Below are 15684 nucleotides of genomic sequence, written 5' to 3' on the forward strand. Positions count from 1 at the left end.
GCCCAGCAACCCCTCTCCCCACACACACATATTAATGAAAATTTTGACTTTACCTCTGAGGGTTTTTATGAAAATCTCCATTCCATCACTGCTCTGCCGAATAAGATGGACTATGCTCTCTTGCCTTATGTTGTAATCACAGAGGGTATGATGATTTTCAAGCTGTTTATCAGCAAAGATAAGTCGCTGCTGATCCGTAGAAATACCTTCCTTGTCCTGAATCTTGGCTTTCACACTTTGAATTGTGTCTGTTGGTGCAACCTTAAGGGTAATTGTTTTACCTGCAGAAAATAGAATTTCAAATAAAATATTATTAAATGTGATCCAATTTGAAGGTGGCTAAAAAACAAAGAAAATACAGAATACAATAAATCATTGTAAAACATCACCAACTTTGCAACTTGCTATGCTAGGTAATACTAGTATGTAAAGATTACAGAAATAACATGCTTGGGTGCTGTGCAAGTTAATAATAATACCAACTCAATTGTCAAAATAACCTCCTTTGGCTTTAGTTTGATATCTAAATCTTTATAAAATAATAATAAAAAGCATTTACTATAGCACATTTCCAGAACCTGGTCAAAGCACTTTACAAAAAAAAAAAAAAAAAAAAACCCACAAAATATGATATACAAAACAGAATACTTGAAAAGGTGAAAGAACAAACAAAAAGGCCTAAAGATAGTAGCAATCAGTACAGGTGAGTTTTCAGGTTACTCTTGAAACTATGGGGGAAACTCTGATACTTGTAGCGATGTTGTTCCACAGTTTGGAACCCCAAAAGACCTATCACCAATTAATCTGCTGCTCCTGGGGACTACTAGACGAGTTACTCCTCACGCCGAGCGTTGGGATATATAGGTCTTCAAACAATCAGACAGGTAAATTGGTGACAGATCATTCAGTGACTTGTAGATGTATAAGAGGATTTTGAACAGGATACGTTTTTTTCGATGGGAAGTCAGTGGAGGCAGTCAAAAAGCTCGGATGACAAGTGGCAGCCAGGGACTTGAACAAAATTTGCAGGGAATTGAAATAAAACCACTTTTTACCAACTATCCTTCTAGTGAATAGATTCCTATGACAGCAAAGTCTTAAAATAAGGCCCAAAATCTGATCCATCCAATCCCATCAGTAAAATTATAAAGCTTAGCATTTGATAATTGGCCTGTCACATGCCTTCTGCTGTAATTTCTTTTCACAGGTTAAATGCAGGACTAACAATTTACTCTGTTACCACAGTAATCCACACAAGATGATCACATTTTTCATGCACACTGACTCGCAATGACAGATCATTTCGGATTGAGATCAATCGGTAAACAAACACACACATACATGTACACCCCATACTTGTGAATACCGGCAACTGCGGACATTGTGTATTGCTCTCAAACCGAGGACATCTGAATCAAAGTTTAATTAACATACCGAGGACCAAAATGGCAGATTTTTCGTGTGTATGTAGCTATGATATGCAGTATGAAAATACACTTAACAACCAATGTCGCTATATTTAATGCCCAATATTGGACATATCTAAAAAATGCATTTGTAATGCAATTGCTACCTAATGCAGACCTCCGCAAACCAAGGACGGTACTCATTTGCAGGTAGGTCAACCTGTGAGTGTGAAAAGTCTCATTTGTGTCCTCAGTTGCAAGTAAGCACAGATGCACACATGACCCCCATAGACATTTAAGAAAATTTTGAGTGACTCACCTGCAAAGGTATTGATATAAATTGACATTCCAGCAGGGACCAGGGCAGGGACGTACAGTAAAACAAGATAAATTGTGCTCTTTCCCCAAATGTGGTAATCATGAAGAGTTTTGCCATCTGCAAGCTGTCTATTAGCAAAGGTAAGTCGCTGCAGGCCTGTAGGAATACCTTCCTTGTTCTGAATCTTGGCTTTCACATTTTCAATAGTATCTGATGGCTCAACCTCAAGGGTAATTGTCTTTCCTGCAGAGGATTTAATTAAATACAAGATTATTTCCAAATATTCATCTTACTATAATTAGGTAATGTTGTTAGTGTGTGGATGTGCTGTGTTTGTGTGTGGATTTATTTATGTTTCTTGTCTGTTAGACTGTTTCTATTTTGATCTAAACATAACAAATCATACACAAGAAGAAAATTTGGGTAGTGTGTATTTACACTCAACTCAATTCGCAACTCACACTTAACATAAAAATTGCACACTGATAGCTGTAAGAAGAACAGCAATAGGTCACATAATGAGTCGGATGTCGGGAATATTGATTTTGAGATATAGCCAATAATATTACTCAACTTCCTTTGTATTTAACTGTTCTGAGCAACACTAAAATGGCCATATCTCTGGAACTGTATATCAAATTATGTTGGGGTTTTCAGCAAAATAAAGCTCTGAAAATGGCCCATGTAATAAAATTGAAAACTGAATTTTGACTTTGATCGACATCAGACTCATTTTGCTTGATCGCACATATTATGGTTTTAGTTTGATCTTTTCTTATTGAGGGTAATATCAGTTGATTAATACAAATTCATAAATTACATAGCTATAAACAGTGCCAAGTAAGTGAAAACATAGCACACTGAAACAGTTGTTTGTAAGTCATTGTGAAGGATATAAACATTATGCCTTTATAACCGGTTTTGTAGTTCCGAGTGATATTCCATGGTCTGAGGCAAATTGTTTAGATTATTTGCAATGCCTGAAATATAATTCATCACCATCTCATTTAAACTTCTCAATTTACAAAATAACTAGATTTTTTTCCCTGAAATTTGTACAAATTAAAGCCATAATGTACGATCTTATAATATGAAATTGGTTATTTTTTTTAAAACCTGATTTTTTTGCATATTTGTAATGTTTACACATGTCCCAACTTGCACCTAAATGGAATCTGCCAAATTTGTTGTCTTTGTAGGTCAACAGAACAAAGTTCAACAAATTATTATCATAATTTAAACAATTATGATAATATGTCCCCCATAGAACTGCATGTTAAATGGTCAAAATAACCAATGGGGTTTCTTTTACTTTACCTTGTTATTTCAACTTAAAATGGACAGCAACCCTTCCCGGCAGTTATTACTAATATTATTTCAACATTTTGAATAAAATAAAAAAATTGATATTCGATAGAAATCGTACATTAAGGCTTTAATTTTAATGATTTATCACAACTTGCAGTTTGCCCTTCACAAAATTGAACAGGCTGAAACAGTCTTACCGCTAACAATGAAATACAACAGCGAGAAATCACTCTACCATATTTGCTCTATTAAACGCTCTCCTTCTAATAAACATCTCAACAATTTTCACCAACCAAACTACTCCATAAATGCTGAAAATACCATCATTGACTCACCCATCATGCCCATTTTTTAAAACATGTGATCACCAGTTTGATGACTTGAAACTCAAAATCCATCCACAAATGATCCAGCAACTTGCAAAATTATAGTGGCAAAATGTTTTTGAGTGTTAAAAACTCATCATTTAACTTCAAAACAAACCATTTACCTAAAGTTTCATGAGTTTTCACATCAAAAACATTGATGTGGAAAGCCTTTTAGTGTGTTGACATTAATCTAATTTTCCCTGAAGTCAACTTTAATTTACTGTGAGTGTAAAACAAATTTGGCAAGAGTGAAAAATTAGAGTGCGCCAAAAGTCAGTGAAAATCACTGCAGACCTCTTGATACACATGACTTAGTCATCAAAAAAATAGAACTCAATGCCGACTTCAACATGCAATTAACCTTCCTTTCTATTAACATTATCTGTTGTTAATTTGCTAGTCTGAAGTTTCAGAGAAGTGTGATAAATGTAAACCAATGTATCTGATCATTTTTTTCCACACTCCTATAATTATGTGGATCTAAGGTTGCAAACGGTAGAACATGTTTTTGTCCATGTTTGGCCATGATTAACCAAACACATTTGTGCAGACACCCCACACCTGCATCCCACACACACACACCCACACATGTGATTATATAAGGATATATTAACTGACTTCACCTGTAAGGGTTTTGATATAAATTGGCATTCCATCACAAAGGTGAACCATGCTCCCTTTCCAAATATTGTAATCACAAAGTGTACAACCATCTTCAAGCTGTTTATCAGCAAAGATCAGTCGCTGCTGGTCTGCAGGAATACCTTCCTTGTGCTGAATCATGGCTTTCACCTTTTGAATGGTGTCTGATGGTTTAACCTCAAGAGTAATTGTCTTTCCTGCAGAAAATAAAATAAAATGAAAATGCAGCAGTTTGTAACTGTAAATACACAACCACAGGTAACTACTGAAGTAATGATTCATGTTTATAAAGTTACTTTTGAACATTTTAAACAAGCATATGCAAATAGATATTGAAACCAAGATGTCCCCTTTTAATTTTTACGTATCATCTCTCTTTATACGCAAAGATCCTTGAAAAGCAGTGATACCATTGAACAAGTTGACTGCATCTTTCTTGAATAATGACTCATGCACACACCCCCACATACAGAACAATTTGGAGCCATTTTGTAACATTTCCATAAAAAATAGATTAGTATTTCTTTTCCATAAAATATTAGCTTCTACTGTCAGATATGTCCCCTTTTAATTTTGAGCCGAACAAGTGAGATAAAGCATAGAAAATTGAATTTACTATCAGCAACGATGTCGCCAATGCATTCCAATCCGTCGGTTGTGCTACAGCACGATCCTTTGATGTCCCGCACACCATGTACGTACTGTATTAGGAACATTGCATGCCCATTCGACTAATATTTCCATCGTAATAATTAAACGATGGTTCCTGCGTTTTATTCAGAGAGCACCCAGAGTCTTGATTTTTGCAGGGTAGGCCTATGTTAGTTTAATTTAAGTACAATATAATTGTGTAAAAAACAGAATTTTCGAAAATATTGAGGACGTTCTCAGCAAATGTTACAATATGGCTTTAAGACTTTAAGAATTTCAGACTTTACCTGTACTGGTTTTGATAGAAATTGGCACAATCTCACCAAGGAGTTGTAGAGGAACAAGATAAATTGTGCTCTTTCTCTGAATGTTGTAATCATGAAGGGTTTTGTCATCTGCAAGCTGTCTATTAGCACAGCTAAGTCGCTGCCGGTCAGGAGGAATACCTTCCTTGTCCTGAATCTTGGCTTTCACATTTTCAATAGTATCTGATGGTTCAACCTCAAGGCTAATTGTCTTCCCTGCAGAGAATGGAATTAAATACAAGATTATTTCCAATTATTTATCAAAATTGTGATTTTGGTACCAGAAGAATTAAAGCTCATACTTTTCTCATTATCCCAACGAAATATTTTTCATTTAAATGGTGTGAACAAAAGCACAGTGATTTGTGATTTTCTCCTATCAAAACTGCAAAAATATAAGGCCAAAAATAAAGGTTTGTCTCAAAGCTTGGGCACGCATTTGTAAAATCGCACGATTTGAAAAACAAGAAATGTGGATGTTTTTTAAAAAAAAAAAAAAAATTTTTATAGTTTTTTCCAGAAAAATTCGGCGAAAGTCGGGAATAAAAGACAATTTTTTTTTGCCTAACAAAAAATTTGGAAACACATTGCATTGTTGTAATGGTATTAGCCTCAATCTAAGATAGAAAACAGAATGTGAAAATCAGACCGACTCTGTAATACATACTCCCCTTTTGGAAAATACAATGCCCCCAAGGTTTAAGAGAGCAAATACAGTATGTACAAATATGGTAATTGCGCTTGCATAAAATGTTCTGTCATATAAAATGTATTCACATGGAAGTCATTGTGCCATGTAATGTCACATGCGGAGGACAAGCCTGTAACTAGGGGTGGGTGAGGGGCAGACATTTCCCCCCCCATCACCAAAGGCCCAAAAAGTCCCATTTGAAAGCGTAGCGAACAAAAATATTATGCTTTTTTGGTCAAGAGGTCCAAACTCTGCCCCCAGTCCACTTTTTCAAAATCAGCCCCCCCCCCCCACCCCCAAATAAATCCTGGTTACGGGCCTGCCGGAGGACATTGTTGGATATCAATAACCTGCATTTGCTTCCGCACATTTCCAATTTATGAATTAAGATTGGATAAAACGCATCACATATATTCATGATATTATTGGAATTGATTACGACTTCCAAAGTTGCTCTCAAATGTTGTTTAGGATACGAGCTTATTTGTTTTCCATAAATGTCCAGTGAATACACCTTAAAGTTGACTTCAAATCTAATTTCCTTGAAGACAACTATACAAAGTGTAAAATTAATTGTATAAAAGTGCAAAAATAAGGCGAGTCAAAAGTCAGTGAAAATCACTGCGGATGTCGTATATGCTGCAGACACACAATAGGACTGTAAGGTGTTTCTTACCAAAGTCATAAAAAACCTCAATGCTGACTTCAACATCCACTACTTAGTTGACATAAACTGTTGTTAATTTGCAAGTCTGAAGTTTTAGAAAAGTTATAGTTATAGGTTAATAATAGCTAATAATTGCCTGTTACATGTACTTGTTGAAAGTGAAAATAGACCACATGTATTGAGATGTTAATGCGAGGGGCATTTATCAGACACATCAGCAATTCAGTACAAGGCTTCAAGTGCATTACTTTCTCCAATTTCTCGAGCAACAAGCAAAACACAGTTTTTAACCTATTTCACAGATGAGAAATGTTGTTATTTTCGTTGTTTGTTTACCTGGTTTGTAAGCAGTTACCATAGGGTATTAAATAAAAGGCACTAAATTTAATGCCCACGTGACCCATGGGCGCCGCCACACCAAGACCACCAAGTGATCAGTAGATGTGCTACAATGCTAAGCGATAGGAATTTTTCAGACAAATACCATCAAAATTGCTGAAAATTTAATAGGCAAAATAATTATACATGGGGGGATTCTGTTTTTTAGTATGTTTTCAAGAACTAAATTTTGAAAGTTTTGGTCGACGGAAAAAAAAAGTTATTGACGGAAACTCGTACAATAATACTACAAAGTTGCAAAAAAATGACAAATTTGATAGAAAATTTGGACATGCATCCCGCGTTTCCAATTGAAATACACAGGAAGACCACCCGCTGTGCCAAAGGTCAATTTTCCAGACATCCTGTCTAGACGCTGTAATATCAGCGCCCATCTGGTCACGTGGGCATTCAATTAAGTGCCTTTATTTAAATGCCCTAAGACGACTGGTAAGGGACATGTATACATGTACTTCAGTCCATAAAAAATCCATGGTTCAGACCTATGCATTGTAACGGATCATTTTTTATGCCTAAAATGTTATTCCACTCTCCTTTATAATGATGTGGATCAAAGGTTGCAAAAGCATGTTTTCATCCATGTTTAGCCATGATTAACTACACATGGGTGCAGACACCAACATCACCTTCACGTACCCCACAAAAATATATTTAAGAAAATTTTGATTGACTTCACCTGTAAAGGTTTTGATATAAATTGGCATCCCATCACGGAGGCAAAAAACAAGATGAACTATGCTGTCTTTCCTAATGTTGTAATCACTGAGGGTACGGTCATCTTCAAGCTGTTTATCAGCAAAGATAAGTCGCTGCTGATCCGCAGGAATACCTTTCTTGTCCTGAATCTTGGCTTTCACATTTTGAATAGTGTCTGATGGTTTAACCTCAAGGGTACTTGTTCCTGCAGAAAATAGAATTCAATAAAAATACAGCAGTTCATCAATGGAAATCCCTAGTCATTCTGTTGTACAAAAGTACAGAAAATACTGAACCAATGATTCATGTTTATTAAGTCTTTTAAACTTGGAAAACAATGTTGGGAAAAATTTAAAAAGCTTTTAAAAATACATATTGAACCAAGATTTCCCCTTTAATTAATTCTCTGCACTTTAACCTATAACCTGTGACATCCCCTTAAATATGTATCTTTCATTTCCTATCAGCTGTGTATCAACCTCCACGTTCTGTCTGGCCACATTGCTGTTGTGTGGAATAATACTTTACACCTGTGACCAACGCCACCCAGTAGAATACACGACAAGTTTATTACATCTACCTTGGTGCCGTAGAATTACATAGATTGAAAATCATCCAGAAACCCATCTCCATGTAGCCGCAACCAAAGCCCCAAAAAAGTAAAGGAGGCGAACTTGTATAAACAGTGAACGGAGTGCCCATCTCTCTTTCATTGGTGATTGGGCCAGACTCCTCCATGTAATGTTGCTGTAGGGGGATCGCTACACCTCCTCCACAGCAAGTCTGTTACCTTCCCAGCATTAAAGAATGCCGGTACCCATTTATACACCTGGCTAGAGAGGAGTAATCGAGATAAAGTACCTTACTCAAGGGCACAACATGTTGGCATCGCCGTGGGCTTGAACCTTCCGATTACGAGTTGGAGTCCGTTCTTTTTTGGCCACCGTGCTCCCATTAGATCCCGATGGTTTTACACAACGGCAAAGTAGCCTGTAGCAGTGCAGAATGTTGATCGGGATGTGACCCTTTTTCAGGATATTCTTGTTCACAAAATAATTTTGTCCGATCCATTCATATCTAATCAGAACTAGTTTGGGACAAATAGAAATTTAGATATCAATTGAGAGATGCGATCTCAACCAATCAAAATTGAGAGATCATGTGGGCTGAGATTTGCAAACCTGGGAGAGAGGAGAAAGCAAATTCATTCTCTTTTTTTAATTTAATTTTTCTTGAACAGTTCATTTAGAATTGACATTGGTGAACAAAAACACACATACCAGCACCACCCCCCCACACACACACATGATTTAAGAACAATTTAAGTGACATCACCTGTAAGAGTTTTGATAGAAATTGGCACAATCTCATCAAGCAGAGGAATAAGATCAATTGTGCTCTCTCTCCAAATATTGTAATCCCCAAGAGTTCTGCCATCTTCAAGCTGTTTACCGGCAAAGGTAAGTTGCTGTTGATCTGGAGGAACACCTTCCTTGTCCTGAATCTTGGCTTTCACATTTTGAATCGTGTCTGATGGTTTAACCTCAAGGGTAATTGTCTTTCCTGCAGCAAATGGAAAAAGTAACAGATTATTGCCAAATATGTTGCAATTAACCAAAATTGGACAAGGACAAAGTTACAATTTTATTTTGACTTATTTGCTATCAAACTCAATTCATTTGAATTGATGGTGTAAACAGGTAGTCGTTTGATTACGACTTTCAAAGTCGCTATCAAATTTAGTTGAATGTCAGTCAAATTGAAATTGCTTTTTGATCAGAAGAAAAGGAGGTAATGGAGTGAAGCTAAACCAATAGCCATAGACAGGAAGCACTGGAGTCGGAAACTTGCAACCATATGGGTCACAGGGCCTAAAGAGGATTGGGACGATGAGGAGTACAATTAATTACAGTTTGAAAGACTCCGTCATACATATGAGTGAGTGAATAATTTTCAATAGTGCTCATATAACAAGGCTTATAATATATTGTTTAAGGAAATGTTGAGGCTGAAATTCATATTCTAGCATGGGCTGCACACATGCTAAAATCACATCACATCTGATGCAGGTACACACCAGATTAACCAATCTACTCAATCACAGAAAATGACACACCCTGGGTGTGGGTACAACATTCAGCACCTCCAACCAAACTACCTCTGTGAGGTTAGAAATGTTAGAAATAAATTAAGATGGGCCAAAGTTTCAATGAATAATACTGCAGCCCCCCTGATATACTATCCTGCAGGTCCTACATTAATTTTTTTTAAACAAAAGCCATCAAAACAGTTACTGACTTCAACATGTACTCTTCCCTCTTATTTGCCAGTCAGAAATTTTAGAAAGTGTCACAAAAATGTGGACCAGTTTAACATAAAAATCAGAGCACACCCAAACCACATGTGTGAGGTTAGGGTTATCAATATCTCACCTGTTGTAAATTTGATGATTACATTCATAAGGGTTTTCTTGTTACAAATACAGTTATCAGCCTTTTTCATGACCACCTTGTCCATCCTGAATCTCTTCAGGATGTTGGCCATAGTTGCTCATAGTGTGTAATTGGTTCTAACTCAATGGAAAATGGTCTTCCTGTGGATAATAATAATACCATAATGGAAGTAAATAAGTAAATAATTCAAACATAAATAAATAAATAATACTCCTCAAGTCCATACTGTGATCTGGGATTGAGCATTGTGCTTGATATCATTATGCAAATTAAGATTTGAAATCTGTTATTTGTACAATGAGGATCGCAAATATGTGACACGATCTGGTCCATGGAGGCCAAAAGAGGCATTTTTGAAAATTGAGTTAATCAGGCTATCATATACTGAAAACACCAAAGGTCTAGCATACTTGTTTCTAAAGTTAAGTTTTTTTATGTATATTTTCTTTTGTATTTTATTGTTTTTACTCCATATTTTTGACTTTATCTTACAAGTTTACCACCTTTGGCCTCCATTTACTAGATTGTGTCACATTAGTGCAAGAAAGATGCATGAACCCTGTTTATAATAAAGTATGAATATTATTATCAATAATTGGAATGCTATTACTTAAAGTGACGGCATTCAAATATCATCACTGCCTAAAATACTTTTCGCACAATCTGTGCAAGAAAATAAAGTTTGAAAACCTTGCTCTACATACGGTATACCACTGCTATGATAGGGATGAGCTACAATAGTGGCAAAACAATTTTGAAAGTGGGAACCACTTTTGAAACCATTCAAGCAGGAGCAGCGCAGGCGGCGTAGTGGCATGATAGAGCCGGCAACTTGTGAAACCGCCCGGCCGTATGGCATTTTCCATATACTCGATTATTTTTGTGGGGTCCATTATCGAACCCCAACGGTTTTAGCTTGTATTTATATTATTTATTAACATAGGCCTATTTCTTTGTGATATTTCAAGCGTTTTAAAATTTCAAAATAATCCCATTCAATTACACGGTTGACGATGAAAATTTACTGAATTTAGTGGATGCACGGCGACCCCCACCTGGAGCAGCGGCAGGAAACGCCTCTCGCCGCATTTGTGTAACATAAGGGGTTTCCGAGGGAGGACTATCTTTACCATATTAAATGCCTTGTCTACTCGACCCCTCTGCCGTATTGTGCAAAGCATTTCATTGGGAGAGTCTTTCTGAAGTTTTGAGAAAGACCCATGCATCTGGGGACTGCCTCATTATTTCACCTTCAGCACAATATAGGTACATACACCAATCATTCCTGTATCTATAATCACTATGCCCCCTCCTTACAGATACAAATATTTTTATGAGAAAATGAGAAAAAGATTCTCTACTCCTATAAGTAGTAAATAAGTAAATAATTCAAACATAAATAAATAAATAATACTCCTCAAGTCCATACTGTGATCTGGGATTGAGCATTGTGCTTGATATCATTATGCAAATTAAGATTTGAAATCTGTTATTTGTACAATGAGGATCGCAAATATGTGACACGATCTGGTCCATGGAGGCCAAAAGAGGCATTTTGAAAATTGAGTTAATCAGGCTATCATATACTGAAAACACCAAAGGTCTAGCATACTTGTTTCTAAAGTTAAGTTTTTTTATGTATATTTTCTTTTGTATTTTATTGTTTTTACTCCATATTTTTGACTTTATCTTACAAGTTTACCACCTTTGGCCTCCATTTACTAGATTGTGTCACATTAGTGCAAGAAAGATGCATGAACCCTGTTTATAATAAAGTATGAATATTATTATCAATAATTGGAATGCTATTACTTAAAGTGACGGCATTCAAATATCATCACTGCCAAAATACTTTTCGCACAATCTGTGCAAGAAAATAAAGTTTGAAAACCTTGCTCTACATACGGTATACCACTGCTATGATAGGGATGAGCTACAATAGTGGCAAAACAATTTTGAAAGTGGGAACCACTTTTGAAACCATTCAAGCAGGAGCAGCGCAGGCGGCGAGTGGCATGATAGAGCCGGCAACTTGTGAAACCGCCCGGCCGTATGGCATTTTCCATATACTCGATTATTTTTGTGGGGTCCATTATCGAACCCCAACGGTTTTAGCTTGTATTTATATTATTTATTAACATAGGCCTATTTCTTTGTGATATTTCAAGCGTTTTAAAATTTCAAAATAATCCCATTCAATTACACGGTTGACGATGAAAATTTACTGAATTTAGTGGATGCACGGCGACCTCCACCTGGAGCAGCGGCAGGAAACGCCTCTCGCCGCATTTGTGTAACATAAGGGGTTTCCGAGGGAGGACTATCTTTACCATATTAAATGCCTTGTCTACTCGACCCCTCTGCCAGATTGTAAAGCATTTCATTGGGAGAGTCTTTCTGAAGTTTTGAGAAAGACCCATGCATCTGGGGACTGCCTCATTATTTCACCTTCAGCACAATATAGGTACATACACCAATCATTCCTGTATCTATAATCACTATGCCCCCTCCTTACAGATACAATATTTTTATGAGAAAATGAGAAAAAGATTCTCTACTCCTATAAGTAGTAAATAAGTAAATAATTCAAACATAAATAAATAAATAATACTCCTCAAGTCCATACTGTGATCTGGGATTGAGCATTGTGCTTGATATCATTATGCTAATTAAGATTTGAATTAAATTTTTTAAAGTTCCAACATCCAAAAATCTAGAGGTTTTCTATCTCTAACCCAAAATTGGTAACCATATTCTCAAATCCAAATTATACAAAAAGCTAAAAAAAGGTTCCCTAGTCCAATTTTTTTAAAAAGCTTAAGGACTGAATATGTTAGTACTAAAGTCAAGCAAAATAATAAGGGAAAGGTTCAGTTTTTATATATGACATCGGTTAATTACCATGGGGTTTCTGTAAAATTCAAACTATCTGGCTGGGGCACTCAAGAATTGCAGTGTACACATGTGTGTGTACTATTTAAGTGGTCTAACTAATTTATAAGCAAAATTAAGTCAATATAATTATTAAATCACTTACTAACAAACAGAATAGTTAACAGTAATAGCACATAGAAAGAAAGAAAAATGAAATAAAATAAAATAAAAATACATTTTGGATTTATAGGCCTATAGCTTTATTTTCCAGATCTTAGAGGATTCAAAGCACTGTAATTTCGCTGCACATGGTGAATCATCACAATCAGATTGCATCAACTAGGCCGCGGCAGATTGCAGCGCAAACCTATCCGCACTCAGATTGTAACATCTGGAAATCCCTGCCTCACTGCTTAGGTGCGATTCTGGGGGAGGGGGGGACAGGCCAGCAAACCCCAACCCAGCATAAAGGACCAAAATTCCATTGGGTGAAGGAAGTTTTTGATAACCAAACAACTAATCACAGATTTTTAACAGCAGGAGGAAACTGGAGATAGAAAAGAAGATAGAAAGAAAGAAAGAAAGAAAGAAAGAAAGAAAGAAAGAAAGAAAGAAAGAAAGAAAGAAAGGAAGATAGAAAGAAAGAAAGAAAGAAAGAAAGAAAGAAAGAAAGAAAGAAAGAAAGAAAGAAAGAAAGAAAGGAAGGAAGGAAGGAAGGAAGGAAGGAAGGAAGGAAGGAAGGAAGGAAGGAAGGAAAGAAAGAAAAAGAAAGAAAGAAAGAAAGAAAGAAAGAAAGAAAGAAAGAAAGAAATTGTCAAATTGTTCAGTTTTATATTACTGACAATTAGATTAGAATGTAGTCGACAGTGTTCCAAGCAGCAAAACTGAGATAAAGTCCTACATGTATTAAACATGTAGTGAATAATACATTTTAACAAAGAATTTTAACACTCAACTGTGTTTTTTACATTAATTCACAGATCTATTATTACATGCTTTTACTAGGCATGAAAAGGCCAAAGTATTAGAACTGCTACATGCTATTGACATTGCTTGTGTGTCTGAACATAGTACGACAGTGTAATACATATTTAAACAGCGAGTATAGTATTTAACAGAACAACAGAATATGCTAACAACAGGGTTCCATTTTTTCATATAGTGGAATTTCCACAATGTATTTTACATCAATATACCATACCTTAAAAAAATAAACCAGCTATAAATATGATATTCGTAAATATCAAAGTAGAATTATGCCAGGATCTGTTTTATTGTGAGTGGGAAAGTACCATCCACACTCAACAGCTACGTGCAGCTGGGGAAACCCCCATCTTGCACTGTATTGCATCAACTGTAGGGTATAAAAGTACATGTAGTCAGGAGACGGAGATACGTTATGGGAATGGAAACTGCATGAAATCATATGGATTAATTAAACTTGCATCATTGTAAATGATATGCAGTGGCAGCACAAGGATTTTTTCAGGGGGAAGGGATTTTTTGGGGGGCAAAATCAACCAATTTTGTACAAAATTGCTGCAAAAAGTGGGTTTTTTTTGTAATTTTGGTTAAAAGTAGGGAGAAGGGCAAGAAAAATATGTTATGTGAATGTTCTTAAAGATACTGAATATTATATTGCTAAGAGGAAAGGTAAATTATCTGTGCATTTTAAAAAATGGAGATTTGAATTGTAACTTTTCACTTGTACACTGTATAATGTTTTAGTTGTACCACCGTAATCTATTTTTGTATGCTGCTTTTTTTTTGCTTTTTACATGTGATTTCTATGTGATTTCTTTGTTTTGTTAATAAAAATACATGAAGATAAAAAAAAAAAAAAAAAAAAAATATGTTATGTGATAGTACTGAAATGTAAGCATATTTGTTGAAATAATGGAAGATAAAATATAAATTAGTTATCTACTTAAGAATGCTAATACATGCATGTATTTTGGGGGGTTTGGGGGCACGAGCCGTCGGTAAAAGCAGGCGGCAAAAACGAAGGAGCGGCGGGAGAAGGAGGGGGGGCAAAAAGAATTAGTAAGAAAAAAAAAAAAGGCGGGAAAAATTTGAAAAAGTATAAAAAATTGAAAAAATGGTACTATACATCAAAATGTGTTGCTTTTAGGGTGCTAGCGCCTATAATCCTTTTTTTTTTTAAATTTTTAAATTTTTTTTTTTGCTCTTCACTTTTTCAAACCATGGAAAAAAAAATTGGGTCAACCTTTTCGGGCCGTTGAGGAAGGGGCGGCAAAAGTGAATTTCCTTCAGCCCCTGGGTAGGAGTGGCCACGGTACGCCACTGTAATACTAATAGGCCTAATAATTATTGTACATTTGATAGAATTATTCAATCTAATAGGCCCTACACAGATCTACTCAGGGGCTGCATGTACAATTATTATCTGACCCCCACAGCCCCCTGCCACCCCCCTCTCCGGAGAGGGTACCCTTAGTAAAATGCTCTAAAAGGAAAACAAATTTCCTGCTTGCTATGCTGCATTATATTTCTAGACCATAACATGTTTGCAAATTGGGTTCCTAAAAATTTGACATGTGCAAAGGGGGGTAGAAGGGGAAGCACTTTTATTAAATTTAATGTTGACAAACTCCAGACTTTGTCTTTGATAAAATCAGGGATTTAATTTCATCCCTTCCCCGACCAATATTTAAGGTATATTAGCGAAGTGAATCACATCAGACAAAATGAAGGAAATGTTTTGTAACTTTATTCTCCCATCACTCCATGATGAGTGCCTCTCATTTACTAAGGCCTAAAAAGGGCAATTTTTCTGCTATCTTCAGTAGACAACAAGGGATTTTTCAAATGGTCTGATATTAAAAAAGGTGTAAAAATACCAATAAAATATTTCTCGATCATCCCCCATTCGAGAAACTGAAAG

General features: G+C 35.9%; 1 protein-coding gene across 1 annotated transcript in view; it reads right to left on the reverse strand.

Annotated features, from left to right (window-relative positions):
* Positions 1–10037, reverse strand: part of LOC140166636 (polyubiquitin-A-like) — a 53553-nt gene extending 43516 nt beyond the window's left edge. Inside the window, exons 1-7 of the mRNA XM_072190136.1 lie at positions 9885–10037; positions 8788–9015; positions 7433–7657; positions 4982–5215; positions 4025–4240; positions 1726–1968; positions 54–281 (exon numbers count right to left, since the gene is read on the reverse strand). Of these exons, the coding sequence (XP_072046237.1) occupies positions 54–281; positions 1726–1968; positions 4025–4240; positions 4982–5215; positions 7433–7657; positions 8788–9015; positions 9885–9996 (1486 nt within the window). The 5' untranslated portion in view covers positions 9997–10037. The remainder of the gene's footprint in view (positions 1–53; positions 282–1725; positions 1969–4024; positions 4241–4981; positions 5216–7432; positions 7658–8787; positions 9016–9884) is intronic.
* Positions 10038–15684: the final 5647 nt, after the last annotated feature.

The sequence above is a fragment of the Amphiura filiformis genome, chromosome 12 (assembly GCF_039555335.1).
Source record: "Amphiura filiformis chromosome 12, Afil_fr2py, whole genome shotgun sequence".
NCBI lineage: Eukaryota > Metazoa > Echinodermata > Ophiuroidea > Amphilepidida > Amphiuridae > Amphiura > Amphiura filiformis.